Below are 19,643 nucleotides of genomic sequence, written 5' to 3' on the forward strand. Positions count from 1 at the left end.
GTGTTATTGTGTGACTGCATCTGTGTGCATCTGCCTGCAACTGTGTCTGTTTCTGCATGTGCTTGTCTGTGCAGGTGCGTGTCCACGTGTGCGTAGTGTCCCTTCTGGCCACTATAAGAGAAAGCTGTGCACTTCTACGGTGCCTATCACAACGCGAGTCCATACTGAAGAAGTGTGTTCACAGTTGATGTAGGAGTTCAGGGGAAATTCCAAGAAGACTTTGAACAGAAGATGAGTGAGCCACAGTCCTGGTTGAATTCTCTTTAAGGTTCTACAAGCAGATTGCCCTTGCAGCCTTCTCTCAGTATCCCAATGTCTCCAAACAAACCCACCACCGTTCCCCTCACATCCGCACACATCAACCTGGCCCGCGAGCGGGTTGACTCCACACACCGGTCGCTCACTCCAGCTTCTGCCTGCCTCTGAGGGCGCGAGCCAGAGAAGGGAGACCACAGGCGAGCAGCGTGATTAGCTTTCCGTGAACCAACAGCAGCGCCGTCTGGTGAAGAGAAGCCCACATGCGGTAGTAGGGTCCATGGAATGGGTCGGACACAGCTGGGCACAACATGTTGTTCAGGTTCACCATCGTCATCTACAGACAATCAGACTCAGGTTAGTTTACTGTCATATACACCAGGGTACAATGAAATTCCTCACCCGTGTGAAGCTCACAGAGCAAACAGTGTCCACGGTGATAATAAATACAACAAATACAGCGTCGAGCATAAAGGAGAAGGATGGTGCAAAGTTTGTAGTGCAAACTGAAGCAGTGCAAAAAGGAAATGCTAGATTGACAATAATGGAAGAGTTGGAATTAAGAGCCCGAGATCATGGCAGCGCCACCGGGAAGGGGATGGGAAAGGGGTGATTGATTCAGGAGTCTGGGAGTCGTGACAGCAATTAATCGAGCGACCCACTTGTGCACTTTAGAAGGAAGATTAGAGAGGGACAAGCCCACTGAAACCTTGGGGTGCAGGAGCTTGTTAACTAAGCACAGGGGATACTAGACGTAGGGTTCAAAAGCAAGGAGACCTTGATAGACCTCTTAATCTCAGTTGCAGTATTCTATCCAAATCTAGGCATCGGACAAGACTCGGGATGTCCAGACTAGAAAATGTGCAGAGGAGATAAAACCTAATACACCTGATAACATGTCAAAGCATGTCACAGTGTGGCGCTCCCTCAGTTCCGCACCTCCCACAGTGTGACCCTCCCTCCGTACTGCCCCTTTTTTTTAATAATAAATGTTTATTCACTAAAAGCACTACAAAAGACAACCAGTGTCAATACACTACAACTAATACAGAAAAGAAGAAACTACACAATGACATACTACGGTAGAGAATGCAAACTAATACTAACGAAACACACACGCAACGCTACACCCGTTAACGCAACACGCGACACTTCAAATAAGAATCGCGTTCGTACCGTCCACGACACACGCGATCACCTGAGGGGCCCACCGAGCGCGGAACTCGGCTAGGGTGCCCGCGGAAACCGTGTGCTCCCTCTCTAGACGCACCCGCGCGCGCACATGAGTGCGGAAGACAGGCAGGCAGGGCGACCTGCCGGTACCCTCGGCCGCCCGCCGCCGCGTCCCGTGGATGGCCAGCTTGGCCAGGCCCAGAAGGAGACCCACCAGGAGATCCGCCGCGCGCCCCTCCCCGCATCGGGTGCCCGTAAACCAACAGTGCCGGGCTGAAGTGCAACCAGAACTTCAGCGGCAGCCCCCGCAGATACTCAAAGAAGGGCTGCAACCTCTCGCACTCCGCGTACGCGTGGTACACCGTCTCCTCCCGGCCGCAGAAGTGACAGGCGGCTGGGGTGTCGGTGAACTGGCTCAAAAATCGGTTGCACGGCACGGCCCGGTGCAACACCCTCCACCCCAGGTCCCCAATGTACAGCGGGAGGACTCCCGCGTAGAGAGACCCCCACCGGGGACCGCCCTCGCCACCCACCGGCAAGACGGACTGCTATGGTGTGTCCGGCCGGCAGGCCAGGGTGAGGAAGTGAAAGGTGTGCAGGAGCAGCCCGTACAAGAACCGCCTCGGCGCCTCGCGGAACGGCACCGTCGGCGTGTCCTCCAGGCGGCTCAGGTTGTGCTGCGCTGCCTCCTGCGAGAGACGCCGGGCCCTGGGCCCGACCAGCAACTCCGGCAGGGCAGGCACCAGCGCGGCCGGAGGGGGAGCGGCCGCGCGCTCGCTGCACGACACCGCGCCCCACACTCGCATCAGATCCCGGTAGAAGCTGGGCAGCCCCCGCACGGCGGCACGGCCGATGCCCGCCGCCGGGAGACACGCCCCCTCCCGGAGGCAGTGTCCCCAGCAGAGGAAGTAGGTGGCCAGCGGGGGCCGCTCCGTGTACAGGTATCTCTGCAGCGCGCGGAGGCGGAGGGCCGCCAGCTGGGTGAGCACGCACACCAGCGACTGACCCCCCTCTGCCAACGGCAGACTCAGGACCGCCGCGGAGACCCAGTGCCTCTGGCCGCCCCAGAAGAAGTCCGTCAACCTCCTCTGGGTGGTGGCGATGAAGACGTTGGGCGGCATCAGCGTGGCCAGCCGGTACCACAGCATGGAGGCCACCAGCTGGTTGATGACCAACACCCTGCCCCAGTACGAGATTGCCTGGAGCAGCCCCGACCAGCGCCCCAGCCGGGCGGAGACTTTCGCCCCCAACCCCTGCCAGTTCGCCGGCCAGGAACCTTCGGCCGGGGACAGGTAGGCCCCCAGGTAGAGGAGGTGCGAGGTGCTCCACTCGAAGGGCTGCAGCTCCTCTGGCAGGGAGTCCGCCCGCCACAGCCCCACCAGCAGTCCCGAACACTTCGCCCAGTTGATCCAGGCGAAGGACGTGGCCGAGTAGACCCGCTGGCACTCGCGCATCCTCCGCAGGTCCGCCGGGTCGGTGACCGCGAGGAGGACGTCGTCGGCGTAAGCCGAGAGGACGACCTCCGTCGCCGGCTCACACAGCACCAGACCCGTCAGATGCTTCCGAAGGAGGCACAGGAACGGTTCCGTGCAGACTGAGTACAACTGCCCCAACATGGGCACCCCTGACGCACCCCCCTCCTGAAGCGAAAGGGCGCCGCCAAGCACCCATTGACCCTGACGAGGCTCTCTGCGGCGGTGTATAGCAGCCGGACGCAGGCCGTGAAGTGCGGCCCGAGCCCGAACGCGTGCAGAGTCCCGAACAGGTACCTGTGATCCACCCTGTCGAACGCCTTCTCCTGATCGAGGGAGAGGAAGGCGGCCGACACCCCGGCCTCCCGACACAGGTACAGCAGGTCCCGGACGAGGTGGATGTTGTCCTGGATGGACCGGCCCGGGACCGTGTACGACTGGTCGGGGTGGATCACCTGGGCTAGCACGGAGCCCAGACGATTGGCCATCGCCCGGGCGAACACCTTGTACTCGGCGCAGAGGAGGGACACCGGGCGCCAGTTCCGCAGACTGCGGAGATCCCCCTTCTTGGGCAGCAGGACCACGACCGCCCTGCGCCAAGAGAGGGGCATCTCGCCCGTCGCCAGGCTCTCCCCCAGCACCCTCGCGTAGTCCTCCCCCAGGACATCCCAGAAGGCGCGGAGGAACTCGACCGGCAGCCCGTCCAGTCCCGGGGCCTTGCCCCGCCACAGCTGGTCCAGGGCGCAGGTCAGCTCCTCCAGACTCAGGGGAGCCTCCAGCCGCTCAACAGCCTCGGGGCTGACTCGCGGCAGACCCTCCCAGAGAGTCACACACGCCTCCTCGCTGGACGGATCCGGCGAGAACAGAGCCACATAAAAAGTGCGGACTGCCCGGATGATTCCCGCCCGATCCGCGACCGAGGACCCGTCCTCCGCCAGCAGCTCCATGAGCCGCCTGCGGACACCACGCCAGCGCTCCAGAGAGTAGAAGAACGGTGAGGCGTGGTCCATATCCTGCAGCATCTGGACCCGCGATTGCACGTACGTGCCTCGGGTCCTTTCGAGTTGCAGGTCCCTCAGCGCTTCCTTCACTCCCTGGTACCTGTGCCAGAGGGGCGAGTCCTCGGCGGTCGGTCCCAGCCGAGACTCCAAGTCGAGCAGCTCCCTCTCGAGCCGCTCGATCTCGGACACCCGCCCCTTGGTCGCCCCCCGCACGTACTCCTGGCAGAAGAGACGGACGTGGGCCTTGCCCACGTCCCACCAGAGCTTCAGGGAGGAGAAGCCCTTCAGCTCCTCCCGCCAAGCCTCCCAAAACAGGCGGAACGAATCCCAGAATCACCGGTCGTCCAGCAGCCGGTTGTTGAAGTGCCAGTATGCGGACCCCGCCCTCGCGGGCTGCGGACTGAGCGCCACCCACACCAGGCGGTGTTCCGAGCACGCCACCGGCCGCATGGAGGCCACCAACACGCAGGAGACGTGCGCCTTGGACACAGATATCCGACCGATCCGGGAACCCCCTCCTCCCCCGGACTTCCGCGAGAAAGCGCAGGAGTCCGGATGAAGGTTCCTCCAGACGTCGACTAGGTCGAAGGAACCCACCAGGTCCCACAACAGCCGCACGGACGCGCGGCTGCATTGGGGCCCGGAGCGATCCCTCTCCCCGAGGGTGCAGTTGAAGTCACCCCCGAGGATGACACACTCGCCCCAATCGAAGGAGCCCACCAGGGCGGACACCTCCCGAAAAAGGCGCGCTTGCGCCGGGCCGAGCTCGGGGGCGTACACGTTGACGAAGTGCATAGGCACGCCGTCCGAGCGCACGGCCAGATGAAGCAGACGGCCCGGCACCAGTTCCCGAACCTGCAATATCTCCGGCTGGAAGGTCGGGGCCAACAAGATCGCCACCCAGCTCGAAGTGGAGCTGAGGTGACTCATGTAGACCCCCCCCACCGCGCCACTCCAGGAGCCAGGCGGACTCGTCTCCCGGAACGGTGCGGGTCTCCTGCAGGAAACTCACTGTGTACCTCCTGTCCCACAGGACCGAGAGGTGGTGGAACCTGCGGAGAGACCCCCTGCCGCCATTGATGTTCAGGCTGGCGACGGTGACCCTCATGACGGCTGCGGTGCGCTCCCCCCACCCACACTGCAGGTGGAAGGAGCGGGGCTCCCCGCCGAGCTCCCCGCACCCTACACCTAGCCGCCAGAACCTTCAGCAGGTTGTTGAACCTGCGCCTCTTTCCAGTCCAACGCTGACCGCCGCCTCCCCCCCCCCGCTCGAGGATGTTGTGGATAGAATGCACGACTCCCAGCAGATCCACCCAGCGGGAGGCAGCCAGCTCGTCCCTGTGCTGCCGGCCCCGGGTTTCCTCTAGGAACTCCCGGATCTCCTCCACGGTGACGGGCTGCGACGTGGCGCCGGGGACGAGGTAGTCCTCCAGCTTGGCATCGAAGGAATCCCCCTCGCTCTCACCGCCGCACCCCAAGCTCTCGTCATCCTCCGGGCAGTCGCCACCGCCGGGCAACATGCCCGCCCCGGGCCAGGCCAGAGCCCCCTCCGACGGTCCCACCCCGGGGGCGACCCCACCCCCAGGTCCGGCGCCCGGAGGAGACTCCACCGCCCCCAGGCCCGGGAGCCCAGCCGGACCTCAGCCCCGAGGCAGGGCGGGACCGGACCCCCGCACACCGTCACTGCCCTCCCGGACGGGCGGCTCACAGGCCTTCGTGGAGCTCGAACGGAGGACGCGGGTCGATGGGGCCTCTCCCGCTGCCACACCCCAGTCTCCCCCCCCCCACCGCCAGCAGTACTAGGAGGGTCCCCACCCTCCCCACTCACTGGGGCACCCTCGCTCCCCGCCACCGAGCGGGCTGGCGACCCGGGGGCAACCCGACCCCCCTCAGACTCAGGGGCGGAGCGCACCCTCTCAGGACTCTTGGCCTTGATGGAAGCCACGAGCCGGGAAACCACCGCCCCGGCCGGCACCCCTCCCTCAGGCGACTCCGGTTCCGCAGGGCCCTCGGCGGGGCCGTCCCTCTCCCCAGCAGGTGTGCACTCCGAGCGCACGGCCTCGACCAAGGGTGGGTCCTCTCCCTCCGACAGCCCCCGCACCACGGCACTGCCCTCCGACTCAGGGGACATGACCCCGACGGGAGCCGAGTCGTCCTCCTCGGCACCCTCCGAGCACACGGCCTTCACCGGGGGTAACTCCCCCCTCTCGGGCGACCCCGGTCCCTCCGACCCCTCGGACATGTTCCGGCGCCGCTTCAATCCGCTGGGGTGCAGAGGCACAGTGACCTCCATCGCAGAGGAAACCTCGGCCCCCGGCACCGCCTCCTCCCCCTCGACCTCCCCTGGCACCCGCTGAACCCCAGAGACCCCAGGGACCCCCGGGTCTGGACCAGAGGAGGCCGTCGGCTCCCGCCCCTCCAGGGGTGAGGCCCGAAGGTGCCCCTTCTTCCGCTGCACCCTCCTACCCACGACAGGAGTCCACCCCTCCCCACCATCCGCACCGCGCTCATCCCCACCCCCCACCCCCACCGACACAGGAGGGGCAGCGGGGTCAGGGACAGCGGAGGCAGGAATGGCGGGGGGAGGGGCCACGGCAGGAGCGTCAGCGGTAGCCCCCAGCGCCGTCGAAGCGGAACCGGCAGCCTGGCGGCCAGGGCAATGCCGACGGACGTGCCCCAACGCCTTGCACGCATGACACTGCGGACGGCCGGTGGCCCAGAACACTCTGTAGTTCTGCCCCTCGTACAGGACCTGGAACTGCCCCTCGGCATCCCCGCCCCGCGCCAACTGCATAAACAGCGAGCGCTTGAAGGAGTACACGTTCTCGAAGCCAGGTACGGCCGGCTTGAGCAACATCGGAGTGATGCTCGACCGCACCTCGCCCAGAGACCGCAGGTGAGGGAGGAGGACCTCGTCAGGGATATGGGGATAAACATCGGAAAGGACGACCTGCTGCACGGGGGCCCCCACCAGCTCCACCGGCATGAAGACCTCCCCCGACGTCAGCCCCGTGCCCAAGGCCAAGGACACCTCCTTCTCAGATCGCAGTACAAACACCAGTCTACCAAATATTCTGGTGACTGCGACGACACCAGCCCTGCCCCCCACTGTCACAGACGTGGCCCATAAGCCATCGCTCAGCCCGACCGAGGGAGGCACAGAGCAGCGAACTGCATTTTTCAAAGTCAACAGTCTGAAGGGCAACGTCTTCTCAGTAGCCACGCCTTCAGGACCAGCGATGGTTGCGTAGGACCGAGGCTGCGTCACTCCCGAAGCACAGGCGGCCATGTTTAGTCCCTACGCAGTTAGAATTTCAAAAACTCACTGCCTGTCCGATAAAGAGCTACACATTAATTAAATCCACAAAGAGCAGTCCAGAGAAAGTAAAGGTGGGAGATGTCTCCTGAGATGCAGTCTGTGAGCTGAAAACTCCAGCGCCGTCCCTCCCACACGCAGCGAAGCGACCACCGGCAGTCGAGTCCGCCGTTCCTTCTGCCGCACAAAAGTCCAGGAGTTGCTGAGAAACTCTTCACCCAGGCACCCTGGGCCAAGTTCTCCGGTGGGAGGAAGCCAATCGATAGCACGAACCAGATGAAATCAGTCCCAGCTCCCACTAAGTTCAAAACAAACCCTGGCAACTCGCCAGCCACTGCCGCTCCCACAGCGCTTGGAAATCAGCTCCCAACACTAGGGAAACACAGTCCTCTCTTGAAGAGAAGCTGTCCCAGCCACCGTTCCAGATGATAGCACACACTCCTCCACCTTGCAAAGTTCTCCGACACCGCTCTTATAGATTTTTACCATTAAATCAGCCGTCCAACGGAGAGCACACTCAGTACTGCCCCTCCCACAGTGTGACGCCCCCTCAGTACCACCCCTCCCACAGTACTGCTGACTCAACACTCTCTATTACATTCTCCAGACCCTTGAACCATCGATCTTTAGACTCAGTGAACCACAGCACTCAAGCTCATGGCTGCAGGAGGAGAGATTCAATTACACACCACACAGAAAGAGGCCATACAGCCCCTCAAGCCTGTTCTAACAATTAGCATGGCCCTTACCTACCAAAATAAATGTCATTCTAGTCATTTCCAACTAATCCACTGCCTGGAACCCTGTGTCTGGGAGTGAGAGAGCGAAGATCGGGGAACACCATTCCAGTGTCTCCTGGGGCTTCCTGATATCCAACCTCTTCGCCCTAACAGAAGAAAACAAGTTCCTCGATCCACATTATCTCCTGCCTTTGATCACTTCTCAACACTTAATCCATCCAATGTCTCCTTATCACCTTTTCAGCCCAGGGTTATATTTGCACCACACCTTCTCCAAAGTCATAGAGTCACAGCACAGAAACAGGCCCTTCGGCCCAACTCGTCCATGCTGACTGTGTTGCCCAGCGAGCTCGTCCCATCTGCCCACATTTGGCCCAGAGCCCTCTAAACATCTCCTATCCATGGACTTATCTAGACGGCTTTTAAACGTTGCTAACGTGCCCTCCTCAACCACTGTTTCTGGCAGCTCATTCCAAATACGCACCACCCTTTGTGTGAAGAAGCTGTGGAAGAGAGTATATTTTTGCAGAAGTACATCTAGGCTTAATGGGTTACACCAGTAGTGTAGAGGGCAGGCAGGGTAGTGTAGCGGTTAGCATAACACTATTACAGTGCCAGCGACCCAGGTTCAATTCCGGCCGCTGTCTGTAAGGAGTTTGTACGTTCTCCCCGTGTGATTGTGTGGGTTTCCTCCGGGTGCTCCAATTTCCTTCCACCTTCCAAAGACGTGCGGGTTAGGAAGTTGTGGGCGTGCTATGTTGGCACTCGTGGACTGCCCCCAGAACATTCGACACAAAGATGCATTTCACTGTGTGTTTCAATGTATGTGTGACTAATAAAGATATCTCTCTCTCAGAGGGGAGAGGGTGAAATTATATCTCCTGACGGTCGAAATCTGACCGGTTAATGCATTTCCTACTGTACGACTTTCTTACTTCTGTTCCGGATTATCATTGGTATTGGTGAATTAGTTTATTATTGTCGCATGTACCAAGGTACAGTGAAAAGCTTTATTTTGCATGCCATCCATACAGATCATTTCATCACATCAGTACATCAAGGTAGTACAAGGGAAAACAATAACAAAATGCAGAATAAAATGTTTCAGTTACAGAGAAAGTGCAGTGCAGGCAGACAATAAGGTGCAAGGGCCATGATGAGGTAGATTGTGAGGTCAAGAGTCCACCTTATCATACAAGAAGTCTGTTCAATAGTCTTATAACAGCGGGATAGAAGCTGTCCTTGAGCCTGGTGGTACGTGCTTTCAGGTTTTTGTATCTTCTGCCCGATGGGAGGGTGGAGAAGAGAGAATGACCGGGGTGGGTGGGGTCTTCGATTACGTTTGCTGCTTTACCGAGGCAGCAGGAAATGTAGACAGAGACCATGGAGGGGAGGCTGGTTTTGTTGATGGACTGAGCTGTGTCCACACCTATCTGCACTTTCTTGCGGTCCCTTGCAGATCACCTTTGTATCCCGGCTGGAAACTAATCCCTCAGCTTCCCAGAGGTGCTTAAATCGTAACAGCCCCTGTAATTAATATTCTATTTTAAGAAGCTTGTGCTAGATTATGGTTTGGCAGCGGTCCCTGGGATTTGGAAGTGATGGTACTCAGAGTGCAGGGGCAAACGTATTTTCTTTTAACTTCATTTAGTTGCTCTTAAAACCATACTCTTTGCAGCATTGAATATTTATATTCTGACTAACAAATAGTGACATTTTCAACCTGAACAATCAGACACTCAGCAAACCCCCACTGCTGAGACACAGACCATCATTGCACATAGAACATACAACACAGAACAGTACAGTACAAGAACAGGCCCTTTGCCCCACGATGTCTGTGCCGAACATGGTCAGATTAAACTAAATCTCTTCTGTCTGCACGTGATCCGTATCCCTCCATTTCCTGCGTATTGATGTGGCTATCTTAACAACCTCTTTAATGCCTCTATCACATTTGCATCCACCATCTCACCCTGGCAGTGTATTCCAGGCACCCACCACTCTTTGTGTAATAAAACTTGCCCCGCACATCTCCCTTAAACATTCCCCCCTCACCTTAATGCTACGTCCTCTAGTATTTGACATTTCTACCCTGGGGAAACAGAGTCTGACTGTCTACCCTATCTCTGCCTCTCATAATTTTATAAACTTCTATCAGGTCTCTCTCCAGCTTCTGCCGCTCCAGAGAAAACAACCAAAGAGAGCTAAAGGTCACTCTCGCCTTGATGATAAGACAAGATAAGATATCTTTATTAGTCATGTGTACATCAAAACATAGTGAAATGCATCTTTACGTAGAGTGTGTGCTAGACACTCTTTGATACAGTTTAAGGTGGTTCATAGGACCCATATGTCTAAGGATAAGTTAGTTCGTTTTTATAACCATATAAATCCTATCTGTGATCGATGTAATTCTGAGGTGGCTTCCCTGACACATATATTCTGGTCCTACCCTCTTTTGGAAAAATATTGGAAAGACACTTTTTATAATATTTCAGTGGTATTGAGTATTGATTTACAACCTCATCCTCTCACTGCAATTTTTGGGTTATCAATGATGGATTCTGGCCATTTATCTGCCTCAGCTTGTCGTATGATTGCATTTGTTACATTAATGGCCAGCAGATCCATTATATTTAAATGGAAAGATCCTAAACCCCCTACATTCCAATGGTTTTCCCAAACTATAACATGTTTAAACTTAGAAAAAATTAGGAGTGGTACTATTGAGCCTTCGGTTAAATTTGAAGAAATTTGGAGTCCGTTTATTCAGCATTTTCATATGATGTAAGCTGACCTTTTCCAAATCCTTTTCAATGATGTTCTATTCAAATATAGAGGAGCTGAGTTAATGACATGATAATGCTTTTCACCGATGAACTACGACAGCCCGGCTTTTGTTTAGTTTTTGCTTATTATTACTATTTGGTTTGTTATTGTTCCTTTTTTTAGTTTGTTTTTTTTCATATAGTCAAATTTCTTTTTAAATCTTTTTTATGCTCAGTTATCAAGAGATTGGGGGGTTCAGATTACACATTTTACTCTTCATGTCTGTATACGTTAACTGTTAGTATAGTAATCCCGATCTCTTTGTATAATGTGTATAATTACTACTGTTATATTTATTAATTTGAAAATTAATGAAAAGATTGGAAAAGAAAGAAATGCATCTTTACGTAGAGTGTTCTGGGGGCAGCCCGCAAACGTCGCCACGTTTCCGGCGCCAACATAGCATGCCCACAACTTCCTAACCCATATGTCTTTGGAATGTGGAGCACCCGGAGGAAACTCACGCAGACACGGGGAGAACATACAAACTCCTTACAGACAGCGGCGGGAATTGAACCTGGATCGCTGGTGCTGTAATAGCGTTATGCTAACCACTACACTACCATGCCTGCCCATGCTTCTGCCTCTGCACTGGAAGGGTTTGAGATTCCAGTGTTGGACCCACAAACTTCTGACCGAGGGGGTTGGAAAGTGGTGGGGGGGAGGAGGAAACCTTGTCTTTACCTCTCGCTGTCTTGGTGAAGCAGCCAGCATAATCAAAGACCCCACCCACCCGGGTCATTCTCTCTTCTCTCCTCTTCCATCGGGTAGAAGATACATGATCCTGAGGGCACGTACCACCAGACTTAAGGTATTGGTATTGGTATTAGTTTATTATTGTCACTTATACCAAGGGACAGTGAAAAGCTTGTCTTACAAACCGATCGTACAAGTCAATTCATCACACAGTGCAGTTACATTGAGTTAGTACAGGGTGCATTGAGGTAGTACAGATAAAAACAATAACAGTACAGAGTAAAGTGTCACAGCTACAGAGAAAGTGCAGTGCAATAAGGTGCAAGGCCGCAACAAGGTAGATTGTGAGGTCAGAGTCCATCTCATTGTATAAGGGAACAGTTCAATAGGCTTATCACAGTGGGGTAGAAGCTGTTCTTAAGTCTGGTGGTACGTGCTCTCAGGCTCCTGTATCTTCTACCCAATGGAAGAGGGGAGAAGAGAGAATGTCCTGGGTGGGTGGGGTCTTTGATTATGCTGGCTGCTTCACCAAGACAACGAGAGGTAAAGACAGAGTCCAGACAGAAGTAAAGGACAGCTTCTATCCCACTGTGATAAGACTATTGAACAGTTCCCTTATACAATGAGATGGACTCTGACCTCACAATCTACCTTGATGTGACCTTGCACCTTATTGCATTGCACTTTCTCTGTAGCTGTGACACTTTACTCTGTACTGTTATTGTTTTTACCTGTACTACATCAATGCACTCTGTACTGACTCAATGTAACTGCACTGTGTAATGAATTGACCTGTATGATCGGTATGCAAGACAAGTTTTTCACCGTACCTCGGTACAAGTGACAATAATAAACAAATACCAAAACCTGGGAAACTGGAGGAGGGATCAGAGGAAGATGAGTTTTAACAACTTAGAGAGTAACGAGAGTCTGGAACCCCCTAGCTGAAATCCTTAGGGGACCACTGGACAGGATGGGGACACTATGATGATTCCTGGTTGGGGTGTCTGGAACCTTGGGGTGAAAATAAGTAGTCAGCCAATCAGGACTGAGATGAGAAGAAATGTCTTCACTCAGAGGGAAGGTGAATCTCAGAGGGTCATGGGGATCAGTCACTGAGCTTATTCAAAACTATCGACAGATGTTAAGATACTAAGTGAATCAGGGAATGGAGATAGTGCAGGGAAGTGGTACTGAGGCAGAAAGGGAGAACAGAACAAGGGGCAAAATGGCCTCTTATTTATTAGAGTCATAGAATCCTACAACATGGAAACAGGCCCTTCGGCCCAACTCATCCATGCCGATCGTTTTGCCCAGTGAGCTAGCCCCATCTGCCTGTGTAACATAGAACAGTACAGCACAGAACAGGCCCTTCTGCCCACAACGTTGTGCCGACATAGCTAATCCCTCCTACCTACAGATTGCCCATATCCCTCCATTTTCCTCTCATTCATGTGCTCATCCAAGCCCCTCTTAAAAGCCCCCAATGAATTTGCCTCCACCACCCTATCAGGCAACACATTCCAGGCATCCACCACTCTCTCAGTAAAAAATGTACCCCTCACGTCTCTTCTGAACCTACCCCCTCTCACCTTAAATGCATGCCCTCTGGTATTGGATTGCTCAATAATGGGAAAAAGACATTGCTTGTCCACCCTATCTATGCCCCTCATCATTTTATACACTTCCAACAGATCACCCCTCAGCCTCCGCCACCCCAGAGAAAAGAGCCCAAGTTTGTCCAGCCTCTCCTGATAGCACATGCTCTCCAATCCAGGCAGCGTCCTGGTAAACCTCCTCTGCACCCTCTCTAAAGCCTCGACGTCCTTCCTATGGTGAGGTGACCAGAACTGCACGCAATACTCTAAATGCGGCCTAACTGAGATGTATCATAACTTCTTGACTCCTGTACTCAATACCTCGATTAATAAATACAAGCATTACATAAGCCTTATTAACCACCTTGTCTACCTGCATAGCCACTTTCAATGAGTCATGGACTTGCACCCCATAGCCCTCTATGTTTGGCCCATAGCCCTGTAAACCTCTCCTATCTAGACGGCTTTTAAACGTTGCTAATGTGCCCTCCTCAGCCACTATTTCTGGCAGCTCATTCCAAATACGTACCGCCCTTTGTGTGAAGAAGCTGCCCCTGATGTCCCTCTTAAATCTCTCGTCTCTGATCTTAAATCTACACCCCCTTGTTTTTAGCTCCCCCTCCCTGGGGAAAAGACTGTGTGCTTTCACCCTGTGTGTGCCCCTCATGGCCTTGAATACCTCTGCCAGACCTCAACTTCTGCTCTGTGCCAGATCCTTGTGACTCTCAATTCCACGCTCTTTCAAACATTTATCTGCTTGCCACATGAACGACTTCTAATGACCCAGCCTGCACAATCCTCTGGTGCAGGAAGTTACACAGATTCACCACCTTCCATGAGGAGAAATTTCAACGTTCCTCAGTCTTAAATGAAAAGGCCCTTAAAATAAAACAACGTCTCCTCGTCTGAGACACAAGAGACTGCAGATGCTGGAAATCTGGAACCACACACAAAGTGCTGGGGGAACTCAGCGGGTCGGGCAGCATCTGTGGAGGGAAATGGAGAGTCGACGTTTCGGGTCGAGACCCTTCATCAGGACTGGAAAGAAAGAGAAAGAGGAGAGATAGCCGGCATAAAAAGGGGGAGGAAGGAGGCGGAGCAAAAGATCCCCCCACCTGCCGACACCCTCTCTCACCTGGATCCACCTATCACCTGCCAGCCCTTGCTCCACCCCTTCTCCCCACCATTTTATACCGGCCATCTCCCCTCTTTCTGACCCGTTGAGTTCCTCCAGCTTTTTGTATGTTGCCTCCTCGTTTGAGACTCTCCCACTTGTCAAACATCTCAACATCTACCCTGCAAGCTCCCTCAGGACCTTATATGTTTCAATAAGATCACCCCCGTACTTCTAAACTCCAAAGAATACAGAACCCATGTGTTTAGCCTCCCTTGATAGGACAATCCTTCCATCCCAGGCATTAGCCTGGTAAACCTCCATAGATAAGATTTCTTTATTTGTCGCATGTACATCGAAACACACAGTGAAATGCATCTTTTGCGTAGAGTGTTCTGGGGGCAGCCCGCAAGTGTCGCCACGCTTCCGGCGCCAACGTAGCACGCCCACAACTTCCTAACCCGTACGTCTTTGGAATGTGGGAGGAAACCGGAGCACCTGGAGGAAACCCACGCAGACACGGGGAGAACGTACAAACTTCCTACAGACAGCGGCCGGAATTGAACCCGGGTCGCTGGTGCTGTTAATAGCGTTACGCTAACCGTTACACTACCGTGCCTGCCCTACACTACCGTGCTTTGGACCAACTCTCTTAGGTAAGGGGACCAAAACCGTGTGCCGTACTCCAGGTGTGGCCTCACCACCACCCTGTCCAACTGTAACAAGACTTCCCTATTTCCCCTTGATACCTCATATTCCTCCTTGGTTGTCCCCGACCTGACGGCATCAACAGCGATTTCTCTAACTTCCAGTAACCCCTCCCCTCTGTTTTCCTCCCCCCACTTTTCCCTCATTCCTGTGGCCCCTTCACCCCTTCTCTTTGCCGTCCCCCCAGCCTCACTACCTGCCCACCTCCTTCCCTTTATTCCATGATCCACCATCTCCTATCAGATTCCTTCTTCTTCAGCCCTTTGTCGCTTCCACCCATCACCTCCCGGCTTCTCACGTCGTTCCCACCCCCCTCCCTCACCCACCTACCTTCCCCCTCCCACTCGGACTCACCTATCACCCCCCCCGCCCCCGGCCCGTGCTCCTCCCCCTCCCCCCACCCTTTTATTCCGGCTTCTTCCAGTCTTGATAAAGGGTCTCGGCCCGAAACGTCGACTGTTCATTTCCCTCCGTGGATGACCCGCTGCATTCCTCCAGCATTCTGTGTTCGTTGCGTCCCTATTTCTAAACTCCAACCCTCTTGCAGGAAAGGCCAACCTGCTGTTTGCTTTCCTAACCACTTGTTGGACCCACCCGCTAATTCTAAGTGATTCATGCACTAGAACACCCAGATCCCTCTGTCCTTCACTCAGTTGTGGTCTCTCTCTCTCTCTCTCTCTTTCTCTCTCTCACTCTCTCTCTCTCACACACTCTTTCTCACTCAATCTCTCTCTCTCTCTCTCTTTCTCTCTCTCTTTCTCTAACTCTCTGTCACTCTCTCTCACACACTCTTTCTCACTCAATCTCTCTCTCTCTCTCTCTTTCTCTCTCTCTTTCTCTAACTCTCTCTCACACACTCTTTCTCACTCAATCTCTCTCTCTCTTTCTCTTTCTCTCTCTCTTTCTCTAACTCTCTCTCACTCTCACTCTCTCACACACTCTTTCTCACTCAATCTCTCTCTCTCTTTCTCTTTCTCCCTCTTTCTCTAACTCTCTCTCACTCTCTCTCTCTCACACACTCTTTCTCACTCAATCTCTCTCTCTCTCTTTCTCTTTCTCTCTCTCTTTCTCTAACTCTCTCTCACTCTCTCACACACTCTTTCTCACTCAATCTCTCTCTTTCTCTTTCTCTCTCTCTTTCTCTAACTTTCTCACTCTCTCTCTCTCACACACTCTTTCTCACTCAATCTCTCTCTCTTTCTCTTTCTCTCTCTCTTTCTCTAACTCTCTCTCACTCTCTCTCACACACTCTTTCTCACTCAATCTCTCTCTCTCTCTTTCTCTAACTCTCTCTCACTCTCTCTCACACACTCTTTCTCACTCAATCTCTCTCTCTCTTTCTCTAACTCTCTCTCACTCTCTCTCCCTCACACACTCTTTCTCACTCAATCTCTCTCTCTCTTTCTCTTTCTCTCTCTCTTTCTCTAACTTTCTCACTCTCTCTCTCTCACACACTCTTTCTCACTCAATCTCTCTCTCTCTTTCTCTTTCTCTCTCTCTTTCTCTAACTCTCTCACTCTCTCTCTCACACACTCTTTCTCACTCAATCTCTCTCTCTTTCTCTTTCTCTCTCTCTTTCTCTAACTCTCTCTCACTCTCTCACACACTCTTTCTCACTCAATCTCTCTCTCTCTCTTTCTCTAACTCTCTCTCACTCTCTCTCACACATTCTTTCTCACTCAATCTCTCTCTCTCTCTCTTTCTCTAACTCTCTCTCACTCTCTCTCACACACTCTTTCTCACTCAATCTCTCTCTCTCTTTCTCTAACTCTCTCTCACTCTCTCTCTCACACACTTTCTCACTCAATCTCTCTCTCTTTCTCTTTCTCTCTCTTTCTCTAACTCTCTCTCACTCTCTCTCACACACTCTTTCTCACTCAATCTCTCTCTCTCTTTCTCTAACTCTCTCTCACTCTCTCTCACACACTCTTTCTCACTCAATCTCTCTCTCTCTTTCTCTAACTCTCTCTCACTCTCACTCTCTCACACACTCTTTCTCACTCAATCTCTCTCTCTTTCTCTTTCTCCCTCTTTCTCTAACTCTCTCTCACTCTCTCTCTCTCACACACTCTTTCTCACTCAATCTCTCTCTCTCTCTTTCTCTTTCTCTCTCTCTTTCTCTAACTCTCTCTCACTCTCTCACACACTCTTTCTCACTCAATCTCTCTCTTTCTCTTTCTCTCTCTCTTTCTCTAACTTTCTCACTCTCTCTCTCTCACACACTCTTTCTCACTCAATCTCTCTCTCTTTCTCTTTCTCTCTCTCTTTCTCTAACTCTCTCTCACTCTCTCTCACACACTCTTTCTCACTCAATCTCTCTCTCTCTCTTTCTCTAACTCTCTCTCACTCTCTCTCACACACTCTTTCTCACTCAATCTCTCTCTCTCTTTCTCTAACTCTCTCTCACTCTCACTCTCTCACACACTCTTTCTCACTCAATCTCTCTCTCTTTCTCTTTCTCCCTCTTTCTCTAACTCTCTCTCACTCTCTCTCTCTCTCACACACTCTTTCTCACTCAATCTCTCTCTCTTTCTCTTTCTCTCTCTCTTTCTCTAACTCTCTCACTCTCTCACACACTCTTTCTCACTCAATCTCTCTCTCTCTCTTTCTCTCTCTCTTTCTCTAACTCTCTCTCACTCTCTCTCCCTCACACACTCTTTCTCACTCAATCTCTCTCTCTCTTTCTCTTTCTCTCTCTCTTTCTCTAACTTTCTCACTCTCTCTCTCTCACACACTCTTTCTCACTCAATCTCTCTCTCTCTTTCTCTTTCTCTCTCTCTTTCTCTAACTCTCTCACTCTCTCTCTCACACACTCTTTCTCACTCAATCTCTCTCTCTTTCTCTTTCTCTCTCTCTTTCTCTAACTCTCTCTCACTCTCTCACACACTCTTTCTCACTCAATCTCTCTCTCTCTCTTTCTCTAACTCTCTCTCACTCTCTCTCACACATTCTTTCTCACTCAATCTCTCTCTCTCTCTCTTTCTCTAACTCTCTCTCACTCTCTCTCACACACTCTTTCTCACTCAATCTCTCTCTCTCTTTCTCTAACTCTCTCTCACTCTCTCTCTCACACACTTTCTCACTCAATCTCTCTCTCTTTCTCTTTCTCTCTCTTTCTCTAACTCTCTCTCACTCTCTCTCACACACTCTTTCTCACTCAATCTCTCTCTCTCTTTCTCTAACTCTCTCTCACTCTCTCTCACACACTCTTTCTCACTCAATCTCTCTCTCTCTTTCTCTAACTCTCTCTCACTCTCACTCTCTCACACACTCTTTCTCACTCAATCTCTCTCTCTTTCTCTTTCTCCCTCTTTCTCTAACTCTCTCTCACTCTCTCTCTCTCACACACTCTTTCTCACTCAATCTCTCTCTCTCTTATTCTAACTCTCTCTCACTCTCTCTCTCACACATTCTTTCTCACTCAATCTCTCTCTCTCTTTCTCTCTCTTTATCTAACTCTCTCTCACTCTCTCTCACACACTCTTTCTCACTCAATCTCTCTCTTTCTCTCTCTTTCTCTAACTCTCTGTCACTCTCTCTCACACACTCTTTCTCACTCAATCTCTCTCTCTCTTTCTCTTTCTCCCTCTCTTTCTCTAACTCTCTCTCACTCTCTCTCACACACTCTTTCTCACTCAATCTCTCTCTCTCTTTCTCTCTCTCTTTCTCTAACTCTCTCTCACTCTCTCTCTCTCACACACTCTTTCTCACTCAATCTCTCTCTCTCTTTCTCTTTCTCTCTCTCTAACTCTCACTCTCTCTCTCACACACACTTTCTCACTCAATCTCTCTCTCTCTCTAACTCTCTCACTCTCTCACACATTCTTTCTCACTCAATCTCTCTCTCTCTTTCTCTTTCTCTAACTCTCTCTCACTCTCTCTCACACACTCTCTCACTCAATCTCTCTCTCTCTTTCTCTCTCTAACTCTCACTCTCTCTCTCTCACACACTCTTTCTCACTCAATCTCTCTCTCTCTTTCTCTAACTCTCTTTCACTCTCTCTCTCTCACACACTCTTTCTCACTCAATCTCTCTCTCTCTTTCTCTCTCTCTTTCTCTAACTCTCACTCTCTCTCTCACACACTCTTTCTCACTCAATCTCTCTCTCTCTCTCTTTCTCTTTCTCTCTCTCTTTCTCTAACTCTCTCTCACTCTCTCTCTCTCTCTCCCCATTTGGATAATAATCTACCCTTTAGATTCCTCTTACCGAAGTGCATGACCTCACACTTCCCCACATTAAACTCCATTGCCGAGCCTTTGCCCACTCACTCAGCTTGGACACCTTACACTCTTCCCCCTTCTCCATCGTAAATCATTCAGGACTGAGCAAACGAAGGTCAAAACAACATTTAGCTACCTGCTATACCTTGTCCTCTAAATTTTTGTGATTCATTCATATCAAAGGCAACCATCCAATTCAAACTTATCGTAACCCTTCCTATCTAAACCTTGGCAGAGAAATGGGGCTCCTCCAACATGAAGGTGTGTACTCACCAGTGCAAGGGCCTGAAGGATGGTGTAATGATAGAGGAAGAGTAGACCTGTAGCCAACACTGCCCACCTGAAATCTCCCAGAGGCTCTGGTTTGTATATACCTAGAAGATGGAGAGAGGAGGTGGAAGTGAGTTGTTTATTGGTATTGGTAAATTGGTTTATTATTGTCACTTGTACCGAGGTCCAGTGAAAAACTTGTCTTGCATACTGTTCATACAGATCAATTCATTACACAGTGCATTG

At 52.5% G+C, this 19,643-nt stretch overlaps 1 protein-coding gene across 1 annotated transcript in view; it reads right to left on the reverse strand.

The window, feature by feature from the left end:
- Positions 1-246: 246 nt before the first annotated feature.
- LOC127575719 (transmembrane protein 164-like) overlaps positions 247-19,643 on the reverse strand; it is an 86,641-nt gene continuing 67,244 nt past the window's right edge. The window contains 2 exon segments of the mRNA XM_052025718.1: positions 247-592; positions 19,401-19,501. Coding sequence (XP_051881678.1) covers positions 401-592; positions 19,401-19,501 — 293 coding nt within the window. The 3' untranslated portion in view covers positions 247-400.

Source organism: Pristis pectinata, chromosome 11 (genome assembly GCF_009764475.1).
Source record: "Pristis pectinata isolate sPriPec2 chromosome 11, sPriPec2.1.pri, whole genome shotgun sequence".
Taxonomy (NCBI): Eukaryota; Metazoa; Chordata; class Chondrichthyes; order Rhinopristiformes; family Pristidae; genus Pristis; species Pristis pectinata.